The following is a 25,410-nucleotide window of genomic DNA, read 5'->3' on the forward strand; positions in this document are numbered from 1 at the left end:
CCCTCCTCATTTTGGAAAAAGAAATAATGACATTAATGAAAAATGCTACAGAGAATGGCTTCTAGAAAAACAGGCATGGTAGGTATATTCAGATAGAATAATATTAAAATTAAAAGTTTCACTGGATATTAAGCAGTAAATATATTAACTTAGCAGTTGAGTATCTTTAGGTGACTGAGATGTACATTATTTCTGCTTTCCATTTCATGTGATTTACTACTTGTTCATGTTTTAGAACTTTTAAAATACTTTCATATCTGAAAAATACATTTATCTTCTCTAAGGATGGTCCTGTCTTACTTTTGACAAGATATGATGTTTCTCAATGGCAAAACAAAAATTTCAACTCTAAAGAGGTAAAATTTCCTAGAGGAAAAAAATACACTGTTGTAGGGCAAAAGGCCTTAACGAGTCAGAGCCAATTTCCTGGAAGCCAGACTGTATTAAGTTTCCACTGCCCTGAGGTTTAAACATATCTGAAAATTTTAGATGCTAGTGGTCTGTAGCAGAGATAGAAGGGAATGAGCAGCATTTCTTCCTTTGCTTGCTCAGGATCAATGTGTTTATCCCCTTCAAAGAACAGGCAAACTGGAAGACAGAAACAGCACCATCTTCCAGCCAGGAGTACTGGCACATGGGTGGGAGGGGCTTACTGGAGCTGGGCTGACACCTAATAAGCAGACAGTGCTCATGGCTGATGCAGATGTGTGAGCACTGACTAAAGGCTAACTGCTGGCCTCCTGGGCATGAGAATGCAACCTTGTATGCCTGGTACTCTCTATATATCAGCATCATTAAATCTCCATGTTACACATGAAGTGGTGAGGTCCAGGAAGGTCAGTGACTCAAAGAGGACCCTAACATTGATCCAAGGGATCCTGTCTCTGGGGGAGAAGACTGGCTGCAGTCACCATGGCCATCTCCCCCGTCCCCAAGACAACCCACTTCAGATGGTCAGTAGATGAAGATTAGTCTTACATAAAATCCTTCAGAAGCTTCCGCTGGTTCAGGAAGTAGAGACGCCTTTGCTGGCAATTTGAGTTCATAGGTCATGATACTCCACCTAATGGGAGAAAATCGTTTGGTCTAAAATTTCTTTAAATCTTAATAAACTATTTCTATGTCATATAATACATACAAAAATACATACATACATACGTACATACATTTATGACCTACAGTTTTATTCTCAAATTGAGGTTGAAACAGATAATTCCATAAAACATTCATAGTTTATGATTTCTAACATTTCTCTAGTTAGTGGCACCCAAAACATTCCAATACCAGGTGACAGCAGGAAATGCTGGTCATCCCGAGACTTACTATTCTTGAGGAAATGCATTCTATCTTTCTTCTCTTCTCTTCCACTTTCTAATAAGGCTTATTGAAAAAGCACTAAGTAGATTATATGTTATTAATGAGCCACAACCCAGAGTTCTAAGAACTAATGTCCTAGATTAAATAAATGCCTATTACCTATGAAAATAAACCATTTCTCATTTAGCAACTGTTCCTGGCAAAAAGAAATGTGAGTGAGTGAGTGAGTGTGAATGTGTGTATGTGTGTGTGTGTGTGTGTGTGTGTGTGTGTATGCTCTAGCATGTGTGTGATAAAAATGGGGTAAACAGTCCTTAATTTAAGAAGGAGTAATGTAATATAATGGGATAAAAAGGAAATTTTATTTCAAATGTTGAATCATTTGAAAAAGCAATTTGGGATAATTCCAGATTAATATTTAAAAAAATTCCAAATTTGGGGAGTATAATGGGTCAGGACATTATTATAGTGTAACAAGATGAGAGATAAAGAATTTTCATAGATAAAAAGCATTATAAATACAATATTACAACACATTATTTTATAAAAAGCATACACAGCCAATGATGGAACCTACAGGAAAATTCTAAAGTCAATATTTAAATATATCCTAGTGTATCATTCACATTAAGGAGAATAACTCTTCACATAAAAACCCAAACTTCCAGCAACTTCCCAAGAGGCATGTGGTAGTTAGACTATGTGAAATAAACAGTTATTTGTAGCTACTATTCAATGCTCGACATGAAAACGTAAACTCTGGGGAACTGGCTCCAAGGCTGTAGCACCCGCTCTGAAAGCATGAAGATGAGAGTTCAGATCTGCAGAGTTCATATAAATGCGGAGTAGGAGAGCTGGCCCTGCCTGTAATTCCAACCAAAGAAAACAGGAGCTGGCCAGCAAGAGTAGCCATCTCAGCCAGCTCTGGGTTGAAATGGACGAAAAAGATGGGAGAAAAATCAAGGACGGTTCCCAACCTCAAGCTCAGGACTTCATAATCGCGCGCAAGCACACATGAGCACGCGCACACACAGAAACACACGCACACAAAGGCACACAAGCAAAAAAAAGAAAACATTACAAATAAAATCGTAATTATATGCTCTTCCATCCATCACGCAGCATATGCTGAACATCTCAAAGGGAAAGAAAGGCAGGATCCAGATACACAGCAGTCAACAGGCTTCCCAATGAAGCATGCACGCTGGCACAGAAACTAGAAATCGCAGTGTCGGGTACATCTGCAAATACCCAAGCAAGAGAAAACCGCAATCAGAAATGTGAAAGTCAAGCTTTCGCGTTGCGGCTGAACTTCTTCTCTCGTCAAAAGAGAAGAGTCAGGAAAGGATTCCACCTAACCATAACCTTCCGAGCTGCATCTCCCTCCTGGATAGGGAATTCCCCGAAAACAGGAAGAGGAGGCAGCCGGAGAAGAAAGAGTGGGGCCAGCCTGTGCACTAGGCACTGGTTTCAAGTTTGTCAGGGTTTCTCTGCTGCCTGCATAGTTATGAGGGAGAGACTGAATCCAGCCTGGGGATAGGAGCTCGGACTCTGCTAGAACAGCAGCCCTACTGTGTACTGGCTATGTGACTCTGACGGTGTCAAGAATACAGATGGCAATGTTAGCTCATTTGGGACGGTAGTGATGGCAACATAAAATGAGTACAACAGAAAGACAGGCAAACGGTCTGGATGATCCCTGCTCCCATTGTCTCCAGAAGCCTGTGTCTGATCTTTGTAAAACAGTCACAATGATGCTTTTGTGAACCAAGTCACAGGAGAGCACTAGAGATCAAGTAAGTACAATTGAAAAGCCTAGACAACGCAGAATATTACACTGATTTTTTTTCATCCATTTTTTTCACAGGACTAGGATCACCTGTTTTGTTGTTGTTGTTGTTTGTTTGTTTTTTTTGCTTTTCACAAACAGTAAAGCCACAAAGAAAACAATTGTAGTGAAAAATCAGAGCCTCATCTTTGCTCTGCTCTTTTCAGCATGCCAGTGGACGGCGACGAGTTTGACCTCAGGGATGCTATTTCTCAGCTAACCACTTGGGGGAGTGAATTTCTATAAAACATTTCCTAGGCCACATCAGGACAGCCCTTTAAATCTGTCTCAAGAAGAAGCATTTACTGTGTTGGGGCTGGTAAGAGGGCTCAGTGAGTAAAGGTGCTTGCCAATACGCCTGATGACCTGAGTTACATCCCCAAGACCCACACAGTTCAAGGACAGAAGTGACTCTCAAAAGACCCCCACGCCCTCAATGGGACAAATGCAGGAACATGCTCACAATTAAATAGAAAAAGATCTTTAAGAAATACTCTGTGTTGTTTGTTAAGCAAAGTAATGAACCATTTAGGAAATTACTTTCAGCTCTTTCTCTCTCTTAAAGCTGATTTCATTCAAATTCTCCCTTCTCCTCCATTTTACTAAGGTAAAACTGCTGTTTTGATGTACATAAATCCTGTGAAGTGACCCTGCCCTAAGCTAGTTAGCTTACCCATCACCACACCGTCACTTGTCCTTTCTGTTCCGGTGTGTACAAATGAAGTGTGGATGTGTGAATGTCCACGTATAGGAGTTCAGGTGTGCATGCGCCACAGCCTGTATGTGGAGATCTGGGGACAACCTGGTGTGCTGCTCCTTACTTTCCACCTTGCTGGGGACTTGGTCTCCTTGCGCACAGCTGTCTATGCCAGGAGAGCCAGCCAGTGAACTTCTAGGGCCTCTCCTGCTCCCTCCTCCACTGTATTACAGACACAGCTCTGATTGGGCTCTGGGAACCAAGTTCAGGCTTACAGAGCAAGGGCTGGAGCCTCGGAGCCACCTCCCCACACTCCACCTCTTTTTTTAATTTTCCCTCCCTTCTTTCCTTTCTAAATTCCAGTCTCTTTTAAGGATTGGAGATTCTGAATCTCGCTTCAGCCCAGATTATAAATCATTATGGCCCAGCTAAATGAGTGTCACCTTCATGCAGTGTTGGATAAATACAGGCTTAGGGTTCTACCATTCAGGTCTATTTCTCAGTATGTCGTCAGCAAGGGAATCAAGCCTCACAACCTTATGGCATGACTGACAAGGTCACCATACCGAGGTTAGAGCTCGTCTGAGGGTAATTACATTTTTGACTGGTGGCTCCCTGATGCGATTTTGTTTTCAGGAAGAGTTCCACAGATGGCTAATCCTATCAAAGTTGTTTTGATTCATGTGAGCTCAAGCCTATAATGATATTTCGATATCTGTCTTGTCCTCTTGAGGGTGGGGTAGTTACGGCTTGGTGAATCTTGTTGTTCCCTAAACCCAAATTTTAAATGCCTTCACCACAGCAGTTAGGTTACAAACGCTGTGACTTCTGTTTTACACATGGCCATTCATGATGGAGAAGGTGAGGAGAGGAGAGAAGGCGGGGAGGGGAGGGGAAGAGATCCAGGACAGTGTAAACAGTGACAAGTCCTGCATCTTCATGTGTGTTCCTAATAATGCCCTCCGTCTCTGACACAGGATCCATATTCTCTCTCTCTCTCTCTCCTCTCTCTCTCTTGTTCTGTCTCTCTCTCTCTCCTATCCTCTCTTCTCCTTTCTCCCACCCATGGCAAACATTCTATTATTGAGCTACATCCCCAGCCTGGGCAGGACTTGATTAACTCAGAAGACTCTCCAGCAAACTGAAGGTGACAAAGCTTTTCTCAGGTTTTTCCAGAACCACAGGATGATGGGTCTTATTATTCCATTCATCGGGAACTGCAAAGTTAACTTTTCAGCTTTCTGACTTAAACAGTGGTTAAACGTCATTGGAAGTCCTGGGCATGGTGGTGCACTCCTATAATACTGGTACTCAAGGACAACAGGACAGGGCATCTCAAGTTTGAGGTCAGCCTGAGTTAAGGAGTCAAACCCTATCCCCAAGTCTCAACAAAACAAAAGCTAGGAACTACTACATTTAAATAATGAATTCAGTGGAACCATTTCTCCAGGTGTTTCCTATTCATTCATTCATTCATTCATTCATTCATTCATTCAAAATCATCTATTATTAAGTGTCTACTTTGTCAGGTTCTATCCAGGATCCCAGTAATCAATGAACAAGACCAGGAAGTTTGGAGTTAAGAGTTAGGAAAACTCAAGGTATCAAGTAACTTCTTGTTGACGTTGTTTTTACCTGTCCAGCATTTTGGTACTGGCTCGTTCCAGCTTCTCTAGAATCTGAGGAAGTTGCGTGTCGTCATCGTACGAGCCTCCCCAGCCAAGGACTCGAGCAAGGTCATTGCCTGTCCCCAGCGGCAACACCCCGACCTGGCACTGCAAGAGCACAATGGTGACATCGTCAGGTGAACTGGTGAACAGGAGCCTGGGCTCGAGGCTAGCTTAAGCCGCACAGCAAGACCCCATCTCGAGCACCAACCCCCACCCCCCCACCCCACCCCCGGCGCAGACTTGCCTGTTTATTCAAGTTCAGCTTGTCAATCTCTGATAAAACCCAGCCTACACTTCCATCGCCCCCACAGACAAGGATCCGGAAGGTGTCAAACTTCTGAAATAATCTTAAGCTGAAAGTAAAACACTTATTTTTAGTGCGAGTACATAAAAAAAAAAAAAAAAAACATCTTCTCCAATTACTGTTCACGTTATACTCATTATTATCCACATTCGTATTAAATATAAGAATTCTTACGTAAAAATTAACTAGAGTGCAACAGTAACTCAAGAAAACTTCTGAAGTAAAAAAATAGTTACAAGCGGAAGTGGAGATAAATGGGGGGGGTGAAAAATGAGAAAAGCAAAAGTGAGACAGAGCCAGGAAAGAGAACTAAAGGTACAGAAGGCAGTGGAGTGCTGGCTTTTCCATTACAGGACGCGTCATTATGTCATTTCCCGAGGAATTACAAGCCAAGGGAGAACCACCTCAGAGGTGTGGGGGACACTGAGGCTACTCCTGCCAGCCCTCACCAATGCACAGCTCTCAACATCCTCCCTACGCCCAGTCTCAGAACTTCCTTTTACTTCAGTTTCCCTTTGTGTCATTCTGTCCACACCCCACTGTCCCTTGGTAAACCTCAGGTCCTGTGCAACAGCCTCCATAAAGAGAAACCTCTCTCACACAAGGAGAGATGTCCAAAGGCTGACAGAATAAATGGCTCCTCCATGAGAAGATATAATACCACCCCCACAGAAAAACCATGCACAGGCACTGAAAGGGGGTGAGGTAACCCCCCAAGGCATATCCCCTACAACGAAGATGCTACGCAGTTCATACTCATTTTCAGACTTTAGGTTATACGGCATCACAGAAAGATCAAAGGACACTCAACACAAGTCCCTTATGTATCTGAAGTCAGCCTGAGACCCTTCAGGACTAAGAGCTCAGGATCTGTTTGATACAAGACACACAATTAAAATACTTTTATACATTTTGGAATTTAGAAGTTCTGATAACAAGTTTGGAATTGATATAAGGAAGTTGAATAACATCAGAAAAGTTGTGTAAAAATCTCTAATTAGGGAGCACATCTTTAATCCAAGTACTCAGGAGGGAGCACCAGACCATTCCCCGTGAGTTCCAGGCCAGCCTAATCTACACAGAGCTCCAGGCCAGTCAGGGCCTCATAGCCCTGCCTCAAAAACCAACAACAAAAACAAAACAAGCAAATAAAAACAATAATAATAATAATAATAATAATAATAATAATAACTTTCTCTTTGAGACAGGGTTTCTCTGTGTAGCCTTGGCAGTCCTGGACTCACTCTGTAGACCAGGCTGGCCTCAAACTCACAGAGATCGACCTGCCTCTACCTCCCTGAGTTCTGTGATTAAAGGCACACGTGAAAACTATAATTTTCATGAGCAGAAGGGCCAGGCACATCTCACACTTAAAACTGTATTTTAGCCGCGTCCGGGGTGGTGAGTGTGATTAAAATGCAGGTATACGCGTGCTTTAGAAAAAAAAAAAACAAAAAAAAAACAACTGTATTTTACTTAAGTAGGATTTCTCGTTAATGAATTACCCTAAGTGAGGCCCTCCGTTCATTAAATCGAACACCTGAGCCGGGTTGAGCAACTGTTTAAAGCGACGAAGGAACTTTACTCCCTGATTATCTCCACTCTTAGAATTGACGAACACCAAGAGAGGACTGACACAGAATGAAAAGGTCGCTCTACAGAAACCTGAAAAACAAACCCAGGGACAAGATTAATATGTGCATTTTCCTCTCTTAAATTATTAACAGACATTTAGAAAAAGAAAGAGAAATGGGCAAAAATAAGGAGCCAGCAGTGGCACACCACTGTAATCTAATCCCCCAATTGAGCCGAATTTATAGTTGTATCCTAGCAATATAAAACTTGTATTTTAGAGCATGCTCTGCAGTGAAAAATTATACCAAAGACAATAAAAACCTCAGTCACGGAGTTTTTGAAATGGACTGCCAACATTACCAATATTTATAAGAAAAGCAAATCTGGGCTATGAGTTCATAGTTGTAAAAAAAAAATCCATGTTCATACTTGGTGGTTTTATAATATTCTAATTGTTCTTTGCAGAGGCCTGAGGAAATACTTTCAAATTTATAATAAACAACAGATATATCTGGGATGGGCAGAGCTATCAAGAACACATCCTGTGAGCCTTACATCTGCATACGCAACTATGTTAAAAGTCTGGGCGTGGAGGGCAGCAGAAGACTAAAACAACACATTGCAAAAGCCATTTATAACATGGCTTGCAGGGAAGGAAGTAATTAATGCCCTATTCTAAAACTAGTGATGGTAGAAAGTTTCCTCAGCACTTAAGAGTTAAGCCTCGGCAGATTCTAGAAATAGCAGATGCACTTAGAGGAATACAAATTCCTGCAATGAAATTACAGGAGAACAAATTTTAATAGTAGCCCACGCTAATGGGCAGTTTCAATTATGGGGAAAGAACACACATAAATTAACCTTTTAGGAGTTCAGTACAAAATGATAATCTTCTCCATCACTGGGATGCAACAGAAAGTCTAAAAAGTCTTAGGCATGATGATCTGGCAAATGTGTTAATGGCTGCGCCACAACTTCCATTTCAAAATATTCATTTGGGCCGGGGACATGGCTCAGTGGCGGGGCGCATGACTGGCTCTTCAAAAGCCTAGGTTTTCTCGCCAGCAACACAAAGACTAATTAGTTAGTTAAAGAACCAAATATCCCTCCCAGCATTTATAAAAACTGACCAGAATAGCCAATTACAGTTTATCTATCACAGGAAAGTTAGCCAACAGCAAATAGGCCAGACGTGCCCGTACTGGACACTGCCGCTACGTACCGTCAGAATCTGTGCTATTCAGTGCGATCGGGGGTATGATGGACACTTTACACTGGCCTAGAGGACAGACGGGATGGTACAAGTCTTTGCAGGCGGTGTGTACCTAACAGCAAACAAAGAAACCTTCAAGAACTGGAAAAGCAACACATCAAAGCCTCGCTGTTATAAACTACATCTATAGACCTGCTTGCTCGGGATAAATACCATCATACAAGATTCGGTGATTAGCGAACCACTAAAGGTGCATTTACCCTTCCGGGCGACAGGCTAGCACTGTACGTGCGACACTCTGGTCTGCGGTGTCTACTCCTGTGGTTGACTAAAATAAGTAACACGTAGTTAGTGCACGCCCAGTGAAGGAAAGCAGCAAGAGATGAGGAGTGGGAAGAAGAGAGATACAGGGGAGGGAAGAGAGGGGAGGGAAGAAGGAAGGGTATCAATATCATGTCCATAACATTTAATAAAAATAAATAAATACCGCAATGTACAAGCTCTTTCTGCAGTGATCCTACAACCTTCTAATCAAATTTATCTTAGTTTATTTATTTGCATATGGTATTATAAGCCCACCCATGACTATTTCCTCAGCTAGACCAGTGCTCTGCAAGGCACAGGAGGGAAGCAGAAAACTCAAGCCCAAACTGGAGACTATCTGAGTAAGAAAACACAGGGTTAATTCACCATGGAGGAGCCTCGCTCCTCAGAATGCTTTGTGTGTCTACCAAAGAGCCTTTCAAACATGTCAGCTAGTCAAGCAAACTAGCTGGTCCATGAGCCCTAATTTGATATGGCTTTATTTAATTGGTCCTTTAAGAACTATGTGCAGTAACTAAGCCAAACTTTTCAAGAGGATAAGTAAAGTTTAATGGAAAATTTCATTCTTCTGATGGCCTATGTGGGGACAATTCTCAATTATGACATAATAAATTAACACAAATGTATCTTAGAAAAATTAGTGTGCCCAAATAGGTTTTTTTGTTTTTGTTTTGTTTTGTATCCAAGACAGGGCTTCTCTGCATAGCTCTGGCTATCCTGGAACTCATTCTGTTGACCAGGCAAGCCTCAAACTCAGGGATCCACCTGCCTTTGCCTCTCGAGTGCTGAGATTAAACCATTTCCTGGTCAGATAGTTTCAATTAAAAATGTGTGGCAAGCGTGAAGCAACAAAGAAAGAGATCTACACCAATGCTGCCTGAGAAAAGCTGAGCTAAAGTACGCAGGCACTCCTCTTTAAATCACAGCCTCAATCGGCAGGGTGGTAGAACTTCTGGCTTTGGCAGGGTTCTCCTTTGCCTTGTTTGGCCCTTTTTGTCCTAGGCGACAGGAGCAAGCACCAGCTATCCTCCTGTGCGATCTGTCAAGAGCCAAAATAGCAAGCACACCAATAAATGATAGAGTACAGGAGGTAGGAGGCCAAGAGAGCTGTCACAGGGGAATGGTGACAGCAACCGGTATGTGTAACTGACACAGGATAGGGCAGAAATAATTACGGTGAGAGTGAAGTTTGCCAGGGGTAAGGAAAGGGGGGGGAAGGGCTGCCAGAATGCCCGCCATGCATCGCCTGTAACAGCGATGCCACTGTATACAACTGTTTGAAGTGCAGAATGAACCCCTGAGTACAGTCTCATTAGCTCAGACTGCTAAGCACTGCTTAAAGCTACTGACCATGTAAAAGTGCATGCATGTTCGCTGCAGGCGAAGCCTCTCTGAACTAGTTCATCACACACTGAAGTGCTTTCAGAAAGTGAGACATGAACAGCTAAGCCCCAGAGGAGAGAAACAGCAATAAATGCACAGCTAATAGAGACAGCAGGAAATGCGGGGGGGGGGGGGAGGCACTGAGCCCACAAAAGAAATGGTAGGTGAAACGATGACTTAAAATGCTGTCTGTGCTGGGAACTGGAGGGATGGGGAGTGGCTGGGAACAGTCCAGTTCCCAGCACAGACAACCTTCCTTAACTCTGGTTTCAGGGCATCTGGTGCCGTCTTCTGGCCTCCGTGGGCACCAGGGGAGCGCGCGCGTGCACGCACGCACGCACACACACACACACACACACACACACACACACACACACGGTGCACATGCGCACATGCAGGCAACACACTCAAATACATAGAACGAAAGTAATGTCTCTTTTGAAAATGTTATTAGTGTGTGGTGTTCCTTTAAAACCGGCGGCTGTGGTGTCAGAGGCTCGAGGGGTTAGGGTTCGACCGAGACACGAGCCGCGAGAGACACCTGCGACGGCCTACACATTATGAAGTCGTGCTGGTGACCACTCTGTGAGCTTGACACCCGCTAGGGGCATCTTGGAAGTGGGAAGTTCAACTGAGAAGATGTCTTTATAAGACTGGCCTGTAGGACAGCCTGTGGGGCATTTTCTTGATTGGTGATTGAGGTGAGAGCCCACCCAGTATAAGGAATGCCGTCCCTGGGCTGGTGGTCCTGGGTGGTGTCAGAGAACAGGCTGAGCAAGCCGTGAGGAGCAAGCCAGTACGCAATTCTTCTCTGTGGAATCTGCTTCCCTCCTCCAGGTTCCTGCCTTAAACTCTGGCCCTGGTGTCCATCAGTGATGGACGGCCATAGGCCCCGTAAGCCAAACAAACCCTTTCCTTCCTACTTGCGCTTTGGTGTCTTTATCCCAGCAACAGAATCCTAACAAAGATAGAAGTGAAATAGAAGAGAAATCAACACACCGTTTGTAAGACAGAATGATGACAAACAGCAAGGTGCCGGGACAAAGAGGGTCACGGTCGATTTAAAAGCTGGAAGCACAGGTCACCCATCAGACCTGACTGAAACGCTGCAGGATTTACTCTGCCCTGAAAAGTCAGTCTCATTAATTCTATAATCAACACGTCAGACTCACTCCCTTTGTGCTTCTCCCAATCTGCTTCACACTTAACAAAAGCAATGGGTTTTCCACATTTAAAATGTGTGTGTGTGTTGGGGGGGGGTAACTTCCAGATTTTAAATACCAACATTAAGAAGACGGAAAGACTCAAAACGCCACTGAACAAATCTACCCAGTGGAAGCCATCACTGCTGTGGCAGGACAGCACGGCCAACAACAGTACAGTACACGCAGTTGCCTGGCCCAGCGCCGTCTGCCTGTGCCTCTCCTCATTTGATTGGAAACTCTCTCCTCATAATATCTGACAGAAAGGAGACCGTTCTTTGATTCATATGCAAATTTAAAAATGTATTTATCTAACACTCATGTAACTTCGGTCACATCAGTGCGTAGGCAGATAGAATTTGGTATTGCGTCAGAGAACAGACAAAGAGCTGCAAAATTACATTTCGCGTATCAACAATAACGTGGTAGCACCTTGGAGCGGGGCTTTCTAAGAGCGCCATAGCTTAAGTTGTGTGTGTGTGTGTGTGTGTGTGATGAAAATAGTAAACTACAATGTGATGAGATCAATACAGGAAAAAAAAAGCTATGAGAAGGTGTTCATATGACACAGGAAATATCTGAGCACAATCAACTACTATAAATGGGCCATTTGAAAAAGACTGGGGACAGAAATGAGAAGGAACACACACACACACACACACACACCCCTACACACACACACACCACTGCTACAGCACAGGGAATACACTTTGAAAACATGAATGAGTGCCATTATGTGACAAAGGGGTGAGTGGGTAACCAGAAATCCTTTGCCTCGCCTCTGGACCACACAGATGACCCAGTTAGGGGAAGATGCTAATTTAAACATACAGACTAATTCTAAACCCTTACCATGGTTTTACACCAGAGGCATTTCCAATCTTGCAGGCGGAGAACGCTGCCACATGTTTTGTCACAAACTGCACACTTGGCACTGACGGGCAAGTTGCCTTCGAGCCACTGATGAGGCATGGCAACCTACAGACAGGAAGAAAGGTTGGTCAGAGCAAAGCCTGAGGAAGACACCACCCTCACCCTGTAGAAGATGGGGAAGGACGTCTTTCTCTACAGACTCAATCATGCGGAGTCCTTGGCTCGTTTTATCCACACGCATGGACCATCTATCCTGCCTGAATCCTGCAGGTATGCAAAGAAAGGACAAAGGCTCACCTTTTGAGATCCAGCCGAAATCTAGCTGAGAAGAAAGCTCAACAAAGACTTACAGGGCAGTGATCTCTAAAGGTTTCACATGCGAGATACGGTGGAGGCCAGGCTTAAAGGGGGTCCTCCTGAGAGGAAGCCCCAGAATTTGCAGAATGAGCGTTTCAGCCAAGCCTTGGGGAAGACTGCTGAGTCTGTCGGATAAACCTCTCTAACATCCGCTGAGCCAAGAAGCCTTCCTAGGCCTTACTTAGAACAGACTCCCCTAAAGCAGAGAACTGAGGAAAGCTATGAAACAGTTAGTTACAAATCAGAACTCACAATCAACTAACACTTGCAATGGAACCCAAACAGCCCATAGTCCCACCTCTGCCACTATGCTCCGCAAGAGCAGGACACAACAGGGGTTTCTGGGGAAGGGGTGGAGCTGCGGCAGCTTACCCCATCCTCGTCCTCTATGATGTCCTTCCCGATGGAGGCCAGCGTGGTCCATTTGCAGTTATTTGTTGCCCTCACTGCACATCTTTTGTGAGCCTTGAACTTACACACTAAAAAAACAAAACAAAACAAAACAAAAATCATAAAAGTCAAGGATTTGCAAGTAAAGTTACAACATGAGATTTTGGGGGGAGAGGAAGGCGGCAAGTTTTGTATTTTTAAATTTTTTTTTATTTATTTATGAAGCAGTAAATAATGTACTACAATAGATTGCAACTAAAAAGAGAAATTAAATAAACACTGAAGAATTAGTCCTTCAGAAAAGCACAGACATGCACACACTTAAAAAATAATGCAGTAGTGAGAGTGCTTGTAAAAATCCCACTTTTCGATCTAGGTGTAGATTCCCCTATTTGGAGGTGTTTAATTTGAGAAAATCCATTACATATTTCTGGCATTTGCACTGCTGTGTATTTGCACGAGCAGTTTTAAACTGTCGTATGGTCAAGATAATCCACAAGTGTTTTAAAGTGCAAGCACATGAAGAAAACAACCAGGCAGCTTGGGAAACAGTCATCGAGGTGGCCGACATGGTAATGTGGAGCTGGTCCTATGCCTTTTAATCCCAGCACACAGAGCTGCTGGACATCTGTGAGTTCAAAGCCAGCCTGAAATATAGTGAGTTCCATGCAGAGACAGAAAAGATGGTAAAGCTACATAATTCCTTCGTTACTTCAAAACCTCGCCATTAAAGAGGAAACAGGTAGTTTAAGACACACGTCAAACTTTGTAGTGATAGAGTCCCTGGCTGGATGGACATGAGACTCACTAACCTGTAAAGCAAGTGTGATGACAAGCCAGACTGTTGCTATGGCCATCAAGAAATACACGTGACCCTTCTGCACCTGTACTCTGTTAGGTGGCAACTGAGTTTCCCCAGAGAGGGGCGAAAATCATCACATTCCCTCGCCTATAATGCCCTCTGAAACCACAACTTCACACGTACTGCGGTAAAATTATGGGGTTTTTAAAATTCCAATATTTAGCCTCTACCACGCTGAATCTTCCTAAACATTAAACAGTAGTTAAGTATTCATATTTATATATTTGACATTGTTGATTTTTTTAAATTACTACTTAAACTTGTTTCGTTCCGATACTATTTAGATGACGGTGAAGGATAGTTACTCCCTGGGGTTATTCTTAACACTCCCAGTTAATTTAGGAAATTATATGCACGGCACTGCATTACTTTTTTACAGCGAGTCTATGCCCATCTGACCTCTGTGTGCACCCTGGGACAGTCACAGTCGGAACTGGCACAGGAGGAAGGTGCAGTGCGGAGCTCAGTCCTCAGCCTCCGGTGGACTCACTAAACGGCTGACAGGAGGGCAATCGCAGACCTAACCCCCCCTGCCCCCCGCTGCTTTAGGAGTGGGATTCCATCACTACTTTAACTTAAACGCTAATTGTGCGCGCTCGCAATTACTCACGATGTGACTGCATTTGGTAACTGGTTCTACACAAGGTTTCAAAAGAAACAGTACCCAGCAGTCTCCATTCTTCACCACTGAAGTGGCCATGAGCTTCCCCTTGGTAGCTACTGGCAGATGAGCCTTTGGTACTCACAGTTCCTAAGCTAAGTGATAACTCGCACATCTTATAATGAAAAGTCCAGCATGAAAAGAAGCGAAAGGCAGAAAGAAAACACTAGCGTGGGCCTTATTTTTACAGAGTGGTGAAGAAGTTTTAAGCAAAGACATGAGGATGAGATGATGCTTGCTTGCCCTGCCCTACTGTGCCGCAGCTCCGGGTTCAACCCCCAATGTTGTGCAAAACAGAAGAGGAAATTACAATATGATATCCATTCAAATAAAGCATAAGTAAAGGAAAAGATTTCAAATAATTCAATATAAATAACCATTAGGAATTCTGCCAAAGACTATATACTGGTGTCCACAGTCAATCAGAACAAAGAACACTAGAATGCTGCTAAGTTCAAGGGGGTTTTCGAGACTAGCAGTTGGTTCCTTCAAGAAAACACCAAATTTTTACATTGAGCAACAGCATTTCCCCAAATCAGTCCCATGTGCCTAGAGCCCGACACAGAACTAGAACAAAACTTAAATCTTGATTTAAACAAATCCCCCAGGCTTTGTCTCCACCAAGGAAAACGTTTTTGTTTGTTTGTTTTTGCAGTGTGTCTGCTCTCTTCATGACAGCACAGTGCCCATGAGGAGGTGTCTATGGTACGTTGGCTGGGGGCAGCGCCCAGACGCAGAATGCTAGCGTACCTTCGCAGGACAGGCCGTGGGAGGTAACTCCAGAGAGGCTCTCTCTGCACACGTTACAGAAGGTGGGCCGGGCGTGGGAGCAGGCGTACCAGTTATGCATCCCTGAGAAATGTTCCACATTAAACTGGGCCACCTAGAAAAAAAAAATGTTTGGACAGGGTTGCTAACCAGGACAGCAAGGTTACGGACGTATGGCTATTTGCCATGTGCATGCTACAGTGAGGCCCAAACTTTTCAACCCGTTACTCTGAACACCGAAGCACTTCAAGTAAAACCCAAACCTACTTTAAACAGGTTCCAATGAGCCTGCCAATACTTATTTCTGCGCAGGCCAGCTTTGGGTCTTTGGCGCTCTTATGCACGCCTGTTCTCTAAGGACGCAAACAAGTAGACGGTTCTTTACCTCATAGGGTTCTCTGCTCTGTACTGACTTCAGAGAGCTGATCCAGTCCTCCATCTCTTTCCTATTTTCAGCACATAGCATCAGCCTTCTGAATGGAGTGATTATCTGAAAGGGACAATTCCATCTAATGATTATTAATAACCAATGACGGGGGGGGGCTACAAAACCCAGCACCTAACAAGGCAGTTGCACCTCTTCTGAGTCTTTATTTCCTGGATGAAGACAAGAGAAGTCTCTGAGACACGGATGAGTTTTGTTCTGTGTGATATAATGGATACTCCAGGAAAGGACAGTTCTCAGGAGTCTTGGCTGAACTCTGGCTCTGTGACTACTAATCAGGATTTTTAACTCTTTCTAAAGTCATCTCCCACAAATAGTCAAGCATTCTTACCACATGGAATGTATCTTGAAACCTGGCTTTAAATACACTTCAAAGTAATTTGAAATGACACACTGCTTTCAATATGGAAATGAAAAAAAAAACATAGCATTAAATTTCCTAATGACTTACTTTGATATTTCTACTACCTATGTGAATAACAATCATAGGAAGGCTTTTCCTCTCACTGTGCAGAAAAGTCTATTGTGCTACTTTCCCCAGTCAGAGCACAGTGGAAGACTCAGCATAAGAATCTTATTGTTAGCTTGGAAAAAATTACAACTGCATTATATTTCTTGACACTGTAAAAAAAAAGCATATTAATTGTATTAAGGATCATAAAGCAAGTGGAATAGAAAAAACCAACTGTTTTAGCACCAAAGGTGTTTCAAAATAAGATTCTAGCTGACACTCTGCTTATGAACATGGTATTACGGATGCGGCCTTGACATTATTGAGACCTCAGTGCTCCCTGAAAGGAAGGGACTGTGTATGCACTTGTGGTATAAGAGCAAAATGCTGCATTTCTCCCAACAAATTATTTTCAAATAACGTATCAGACATGTGTTTATACAACAAGCATACAATTTCCCCAAATCCAATCAATTGACCAACTAATAAACCTAAATATTTTACTATCTATGCAGCAGATAATATGAGTTACAGAGAAATAATCTATAAGAAAACTCAAAGGGGAGCCTTCTCTAGGGTGGAAACTAGTGGGCTGAACAAGCACTGATCTAAGCAACAAAGTCCACAAGCAAGAGAAACGAGCCCACCTGAGCTACTCACCAGTCACTGCTTCCTTACTTGTTATTAGACTACACCGGCTGTCCAGAGCCCAGACGCTCTTGCTACCCCTGACTGGCATGTGCACTTAAATACAGCCAACCCACAGTCACGTGGCACGGGGCCACCAACTGCTCTGCTTTGCGTCTCTGTTAATTGCACATGAAATCGAAGATAGCCTCACTTTCGTGTTTTCTCGTTTTAAGCGACCTTCTTTGGATAAAGCTTATTAGCAGTTGGTCACTTCTCTTCCTGAATAAATAGTTAATGCAAAGAGCAATGCCTCTCTCATTACTTGAGAGCCAAATGGACGCTTTATTGCTTCAAAATGTTTTTCTAGGGCAGTTCATCAAACGTGGCAGAGAAGTACCATTAAATCATAAAATACTCCCGGCTCTGGAGGCTGGCACGGCATCCAGAAACCTCCGTGTTTCACCGGCTCGCTGATGTTATCTGAAGTATTGCCTCTAGCATTTATGTGACTTTAGCTATATGATGGGATGTAAATACGAGGCTTCTGTTTAGGTGTCATTTCGTGCTTTGATTTTTGTTCTTTGTGGAATTCTGGACAAAACATGGTGACTGGCAGTCAAAACTAAAGCGACTTTTAGAACCATCATGAATTAAAAGGGAGGAGAACAGAAGGCAGGCGATGGCTTCTCAGAGATTTTGGAACTAGACAGATGTAGGATTCAATTCTGTAGGATTCCAGCAAGACTGCATAACTCAGTCATGGGCATACCTTACATGCCAATGAAGGTAAGAGTATGTATTTGCAATTTCCACTTTTGAATCAAAATGACAGCAATAACAAACAAGCAAAGAGCATTACATACTTCAGGCCAAAATTTTTACTTTTCCAAATGCATAAAGACAGTAATTGTGTTGTGCAGGCCTGTGATTAATCACTAAGCCACGTTTTAAGAAGTCAGTGTGAAAAGCAAGCAGTCCTTCTTAAGTGACGTGAAACAAAGATGGCTAGCTTTGTGGCTGCGGCACTCCAGAGCCCACGCCGTCTGGACTAAGTCAAGCTTGGCTCGGCCAGCAAACCTGCAGCTTCTCAGCCTGGCCCTTTCCCTCTCTACTTAACCCTTAGCCAGCTCTCACGTACTTAGTCTCCTCCCCACTGCCCGTATGGAAAGAAGGCCACGGCCTTGGGGTTGACCCACAGGCTCTGGCTACTCTCCAACTGGACTCCATCACTACAGCCCCGTTGCTCACCGATTTTATAAGGCAGATGTTTGAGAAAAGGAAAATCCAGAAAATTATTTGCTTCTTGGCTGAAAGTTTATCTGACTCAGACTTTGTTATGATCATAGGCAGCCCAAGCCTGGTGAGCAGACGGAACTCCTTTCACACATTAGGGGAGGTGGGGCTTTCTTCCTATATCTGTTGGGGCAAGCCCAGGAAGTTTCTGGAACCAGAGGCTGTGCTCCCTTCCTCAAAGGATCTGAAGCTTACCCATCCTCAAGCATGCCCTATCCCGTATCTGCAACCGCCTCCTCCTGTTACTCCATATGCACCATGACTGTCTGCATACATATCTGAACTATTGTTCCTCCGACTACCACAACCCCTGAGACACACATGTTCATCTGTCATTTACTGAGTATGTACAGGAAGCCAAAGCCAGGGACACGCTGCAGGCTTGTCAGAAGAGTCTGCAAGGGAGGAAAGGAGACCAGATTTACTTGTCTGGAGAGCTGCTGTGCTACCAAGCAGTGGCATCTGAAGTGGTTTCCTAAACGGTACCCGGGAAAGTAGACAAACTCCCCATCCGCACACAGGGTTAAGAGTGAGAGTTACTGGCAGAACAATCAATCCAACCGTGCTATTTACTCACTAAGACTCAAGAATCTCTCTTGAGTCTGGCTGAGTAGGGAGACTCTTTAATGCCAGAAATTGGGAGGTCTGAAGCAGGAAAAAAAAAAAATTGAGTTTGAGGCCTTCCAGGACAAGGCAGTAAGTTTCCTGCCAGGCTGGGCTTCACAGTGAGGAAAAAAAAAAAAAAAAAACAAACAGCCTACTAAAGCATTAAATATAAAATCCTATGGACTGGAACACCGCAGTTAAGACTGCAAATGTGTTAATGTGCATAAGCTAAAAAACAAAAACAAAACCCAGACACACAGCCAAATACTATCAAGAGATTACAGACCAATATAATTCTTTTTGTTCATCTATCTGCACTTTTTAAAGCAAATATATAGTACTTCTGGGGGGAGGGGGTGGAGAAACAACATTGACAGATGGAGATTCAGAATATAAAACTGTGCAGAAAGATTTAGGTGAGAAGAAGGATGGGAAGAGAGGGAAGGATGGGGGCAGGGAGAGGGATTAACCAATAAACTTAAGATGTTTCAAAAGCTGAGTGGAAACCCACTGTTTTATTACCTTCCTCAACAGTTTAACCAGAGGTATCCTCCGTGGGGAATAATGATCCTACCAGAAGCTAAAGGCTGTCAAATAAAAGGCCCAGTGTCAGATGTGGGATTCCTGTCCCACAACAATTGGTCAACAGTGTCCCAGATGACTGCCCCTCCCCAATTCAGACATACACGCACACACACAAGCAATAAAGGTTACTATCATTGCTCTTGGTTGCCTACTAGAACTCCATGTTAAGACCCTGTTGCTGAAGACACACTATCTACACTTTCGTCAAAGGACATGGAAAAATCAAGTTCGTTCCGAACTTGAAATCATCCTCCCTGCTGGCTAGCTTTCCCAGTACTAGAAAAGGTGCCTGGGGTGGGAAGGGTGTCATCAGCAATCATATCCAGTTTGAACCCTGTGCACTAAAATAATGGCTGGTCTGGCAAGGTATATCCCTAGTTGCAAGGGTGGCACAAAAGTTACGGAGGTAACCAACCATTTTTGGATTGGATTTAAAGCTCTCTTCACTGGGGGAGATACATGCTGGGCACTGTAAACCTGGCCAAGAATCCATGGTTGGAAAGTTCATAGAGCCTGCTACTGTTCATAGAGCCAACTACTGTTACTCTGCTAAGTGGATACAATGTCAAACTGCCCTCCAAAGTCACACAGTCTCTTAAACCATACATTAGTGCAGACCTCAGACCTCATCAGAAAAGTTTCCTTTTAGCCATGGCCCGTGGTTAGTGCAGAAACCCACAACTGATCAGAGCACAGAGAATAAATGTCTGCGGGATGCTCAGACACAAATACGATTATCTGCCTCCCTCCCATCACCACCATGCCATACATCCCGCAGAGACCCCTATGCACACAGGCTCGCAGAAGATGGAGCCAGTGGTTGGGGGAGACTGAGGCAGAGCAGTGTCTTCAGATACAACACGACGACTACGCTCGTGTGCTCACGACAGCTGTGGTGCCCTGCACGAGACTTGCCCGAGATCAAGCCAGTGAATGGTATAGCATGGTGCAGGGAGGGCTCGTGGGTTCCCACACCTAAAAAACCTCTGGCAAAGGGAGAGTCAGTTTTCTCAAGCGTGTGACCCCTGGTAGGTCAACCACACTGCAGTGGACGGCTCGGTACCCACACGTAAATGAGCAGCACAAACTGGACTCAATGGGGCGAGGAAGGGGGGAGAAAGCAAAGTCAGTGAGGACAAAAAGTTGGGGGGAGGTGTGGAAAGGTGGGAGAATTTGATTATGAAAGGTTATGAATTTGACCAAAATATACTAAATAAAATTGTCAAAGAATGAAATTATTATGTTTTTAAAAGAATGTTAAAATGGATGGTGGGCCTAAGCAGGCTCCCTCAAGCTTGTCTCTATGTCAGAATCACCTGGTTTGTTTGCTTTCCAAATTCTAATATACAAGTTATTACTCTCATCCATTAAAGAAACAGGTACCAATTCTTAAACAAAATAAAACAAACAAATGTACGTGCTTCCAAAGTAGAGGGGAGTTTGAGAGCCAATGTCTACAAGTAATTTTCATTGTATACAACAATGTTTAAGCTCAAAAATGAAAAAAGCTTCCACAGAGAAGTGAATTAGAGGGGGCTGTCTGGACTCAGGGCAAGCTAGCCTACCTTCCAGCAGCATCCTCTTCTGTCTCCGGGGCTACGACCGTGGCTTTGAGCCTCACTGCTAGCAACTCAGTGGTGGTCAGGGATAAACTGACGAGGCAGCCTAGGTTAGGCTTAGCTAAAAGCTGGCTATCTCTTCCCAGTGACAGAGACTGCGCCTGCACTGTCGTTTACACGTTTTATACATACTATTCCTTTTGTTTGTGGTCCAAGATGAAAAGTCAAGAGAGCTTCAATCAAAAGTGGAGGTATCCGCATTAAAATTTACTGCCTAGTAAACTAACACTGCCAGAATTATGATAATGACCTACTGACATCCTCCTCGGACAAAGAAAACAATTAAGGGTGGGAGGGGAAAGGCTCTTCCAATTGTACTCCATGCGCCCTGCAGCAAGAGCGGTGAAATGAAGAGAGCATGCAACAATTAAGTGTCAGAGCCTCCATACAGCTGAGACAGTTTCAGCGTGCCAGCGTTACTATCTGCCACACCCACTCCACAGAAGACCAACCGTGACCTGCTCTAACTCAGCTGTCTGGTTCTGTGACAAAGGAGAGAGAGTCTCTGACATTCTTTGGTCATTTCACACGCCCGACAACTTTTTTTCTGTTTAGGAACCTCTTATTTCTGACCTAACGATCTACCTGATTGCATCCACTCTGTTCAGGACCAGCTGCGTTTTAATCCAGAACCACCTTGACGCTGTACAAGTCCACACAGGGTGAGAAGTCTTTCCTGGAGGGCAGGGGGAGCAGGAACTGTAACTGAGCTATCACTGCTTTCTTGTCTGTATTTATTATGATTTGGCTTTCTCTGCTGACTAAGCAGATCTAACTGTGGGCCTTTTTTAACACCAGCTTCGCTGTCCCTGTGGCTGTCAACTGCTCAGTCCTGATACTCTTCTTCTTCAGTCCTTATGAAGTCTAGATCCAGCTCTTTAATTATGTATGTTGCTTTTTTCTCCTCCCTCCTTTTTTTTTTTTAATAGAGTGAAAGAATTCACTCTTACAACACAAATGTGCCAAACTGCAATGTGATCACACCTCTTATGTGACTATTTTAGGGGCAGCAATGCTCCCAGTTTTCACTGCACACCGGGAACCCCCACTACCCAAGAGCACAGGTGTATACCTTCATCAAAATGTACCCATCCTAGGCCCAACACGGCTCAGAAGCACCGTCGTGAGAGGTTTGAGAGGAGGTGAGGATAGTTTTCCATCTAATTTTGGATGTGAGGCTCAAACCACACTACTCCTCTTGGGGTCACCAATCTAAAACAGCCTTTCATGGGCAATACCTCCATTATCTCATAAATTAAGTATGAGTCGATTTTATACGATGTGCTGATTGAAAAAGACACCAAGTGATCTGTCCACATTTGTTACTGTGTATGTAAACATAAACATAGCCACGGTGGTGTTATGGCAGGAAAAATGAAGCAATTTATTATTCCCTCACCATCCTGCACGGCGGTGTTCAGTTCTGCCTTTCCCCTTCCACGGCTCCTGCTCACTCCAGCGATGTTCGGGATGAAGGTGGGACAGAAGAGCGAAAGCCCCACTGCTGTGATTTTAGGGATGTTTACTGAAGAGTGCAGGATGCAGCACAATGAAGTGAGACTTGCCTCACTTCCCTTCATAAATAGATGAACAGGGAAGGAGAATGGACAAAGCAAGTGACACAAAATGAGTAACATCGGGGAGCGGGCAAGGGGCATCCGTCACAGAATCATCCTGTGTGCCTATGTTTTAAATTCTTTTTTTTTTTTTTAAAGGATCTTGATGGCTAATCTTGAATATTAACTTGATTGACTTGGCAAGAGAGAACCTCTAGGAAAAAAAAATGCCTCTATCAGACTGGCCTGTGAGCAGGTCTGGGGGGCATTTTCTAGATGAGTAATTGATGTGGGGTACACCCTACTGTGGGGTGGTAATATCCCTAGGCAGGTGAGCCCATGTTGTATAAAAAAGGCCAAGCCTGAGCCTGAGGAAGGAGCCAGTAAGCAGCATTGTGCTATGGGCTATGGTTCCACCCTGTTTTTGCTTGTGTTCCTGCCATGACTTCCCTTGGTGGTGAACTGTGACCCAGAAGTATAATCCAAATAATCCCTTTCCTCCCCAAGTGCTCTTCGTAATGGTGTTTAGCATATCAACAGAGAGCAGACTGAACAAGCATTGATATATTTTTAAACCCCAACCTAAAAAAACCACTTTAAGGGATAAAGTGAGGGGCTTGAGTGTCAGTTTCCTTACATACACTAATACCCTAAGCAACGCTTGACCCTGAACTCAGACACCCACCAGACCAAGTGTCTGGCCTCCTACCTCCTTCCCCGAGATCAAATCATACTGTACAATATGCTGTTTCTTTGTCCAGGCAATACAATGTCCACAGAAGCTAACAAATCAAGGCTTCTGAGCATTGGCTGTAATGCTCAGAAGGTGGTATTGACTGACAATAGCTATCAAATTCTGCTTCCATAATTCATGAGTGCCAGTGGCTTTTCTTAAGAGAAAGTCAGCTTGTCTCCCTCCTTACAGAGTCTTCTTGGAGCTCAGGGTGTATCTCAAAGGCCAGTGTGTGTGTAGCATTCCTGAGGCCTTCAGTATGACCCACAGCACCACAGAGTGAAACAGAACAAAAGCAAACTCACCCCCATTTCTTAACTAAGGAAGCCTGGTTTCATGACAATGTCGATTTCCATGCTAACTTGATTTCCATCTACAGCTAGAGTTATTTTTTTAATTGCCTTAATGTATAACATAAATTCTAACGCCTATTTCCATGAAAAAAAAATAAACATGGATTTCAGTTCTCTCTCACCAACAATATATTACCTAATTTTTTTCCCTCTCTCCCTAGTATTTTCACAAAATCACAAGTACTAAAAGGTATTGTTAAAATTTAAACTTTAAAAATAGCACAAAACTAAAAATTTTTTTAACTATGGGAAAGGCCCAACAAGACATGAGTTAAATTAGTGGCTGTAAATTAGTGGCATTAGTTAATGGTCACATTAAAAGTGTTACCATTCATTTAGAATTTTCAGACTGTACCAGAGATTGGAACGATGCATTAGCTTCATTTCCTTGACACAAGCTCTTTGGTTTGTAACTGTAAATGGCTTTGGTACAGTACAGGCAGGCTGCTGTACCTGGAACATTCTATTCAGGTCTGAGCATACGGTAGAAATGATAAGAATTTATTAGTTTCTTAGTGTCAGAATTAATGGTATGGGACACAGCTGTAAGTTTAGGTGGTCTTAGTGTTGGTGTTTAGAAAGTAGCTCTTCATGAAATAATTGTAACAGGCCAGGAATATACTTTTACTGTACTGGCATAATTTTAAAAAGCAGCAATCTCTGTTTTCCTTGCATGACCCTAAGGTTCACAAAGGTCTTAGAAGTCACCCAAGGCCACGTATTGGATTAGAACTAAATTCCTCTCACCTTCCCGCCATCAAGCACAAAACAATGCAGATGATTGTGCTGAAGGCACAGGCTACTTGTACACATAATTGATTTTTTTTCTTATTAAAAAATAATAACGGAGGGAGTACTGGGGAGATAGTCCAGTTGGAAAGGGCTGGCCTTGCAAGCATGAGGACCTGAGTCTGATTCTCTCCAGAACCCAAAGCCAGGCCTGGTGCTGTACACTTACAACCTTAGATATGGTAAGGTGGAAACAGGCAGATTTCTGGGACTCTCTAGCCAGGCAGCCTATGCCCCTGATGACTTCCAGATTAACGAGAAACTCTGTCTCAAAAAAAAAAAACAACAACAAAACAACAAAACCAAAAAACCAATGTGGTGGGACAGCCAAACTAAGATGTCCTCTGATGTCCACACACACATGCACACACATACACAGGTATGCACACTTGTGCACGATGCACATACCACACATACACAAACACACACACACACACACAGGCACCTGTACGTATGTACTGTACACAATGACAATAATTGCAGCTGCTCTGCAGCGGTATCTCAACCTTACAGATAGGTGTTCTCCTTAAAGATGAGCGAGAGAAAGCATAAGAAAAGGTGTCGGCCAAAAAATTAACCATAATGATCACAACTGTTCACTAACAGACAGGTCACTGAAAACCAGGCACCCTCGGGGGACAAAACCTTTACAAGGTAGACCGTCTCATAGGGCACTGTGTCGGAGCTTTTACACGGTGCGTGAGAAATGGAAATTTCCGCAGCAATTGTAATGCTGAAGTTCGGGAATTACTTACGGAGGTTGTTGCAGACACGCCCGCTGTAAATGAGTGGCATTAGTTAATGGTCACATTAAAAGTGTTACCATTCATTTAGGATTTTCAGACTGTACCAGAGATTGGAACGATGCATTAGCTTCATTTCCTTGACACAAGCTCTTTGGTTTGTAACTGTAAATGGCTTTGTAC

General features: G+C 43.5%; 1 protein-coding gene across 7 annotated transcripts in view; it reads right to left on the reverse strand.

Annotated features, from left to right (window-relative positions):
- Positions 1-25,410, reverse strand: part of Dgkh (diacylglycerol kinase eta) — a 168,816-nt gene that overhangs the window by 53,808 nt on the left and 89,598 nt on the right. For 6 of the 7 annotated variants that reach the window (XM_021657592.2, XM_021657590.2, XM_060391482.1 and 3 more), the window contains exons 5-13: positions 15,810-15,914; positions 15,407-15,539; positions 13,116-13,222; positions 12,366-12,491; positions 8,614-8,716; positions 7,322-7,481; positions 5,757-5,865; positions 5,478-5,617; positions 979-1,063 (exon numbers count right to left, since the gene is read on the reverse strand). In XM_021657592.2, the coding sequence (XP_021513267.1) occupies positions 979-1,063; positions 5,478-5,617; positions 5,757-5,865; positions 7,322-7,481; positions 8,614-8,716; positions 12,366-12,491; positions 13,116-13,222; positions 15,407-15,539; positions 15,810-15,914 (1,068 nt within the window). Of the gene's footprint in view, positions 1-978; positions 1,064-5,477; positions 5,618-5,756; positions 5,866-7,321; positions 7,482-8,613; positions 8,717-12,365; positions 12,492-13,115; positions 13,223-15,406; positions 15,540-15,809; positions 15,915-25,410 lie in introns of those variants that run through there. The other variant, XM_021657589.2, reaches the window with a different exon arrangement.

Source organism: Meriones unguiculatus, chromosome 9, assembly GCF_030254825.1.
Source record: "Meriones unguiculatus strain TT.TT164.6M chromosome 9, Bangor_MerUng_6.1, whole genome shotgun sequence".
In the NCBI taxonomy this organism is placed as follows: Eukaryota; Metazoa; Chordata; class Mammalia; order Rodentia; family Muridae; genus Meriones; species Meriones unguiculatus.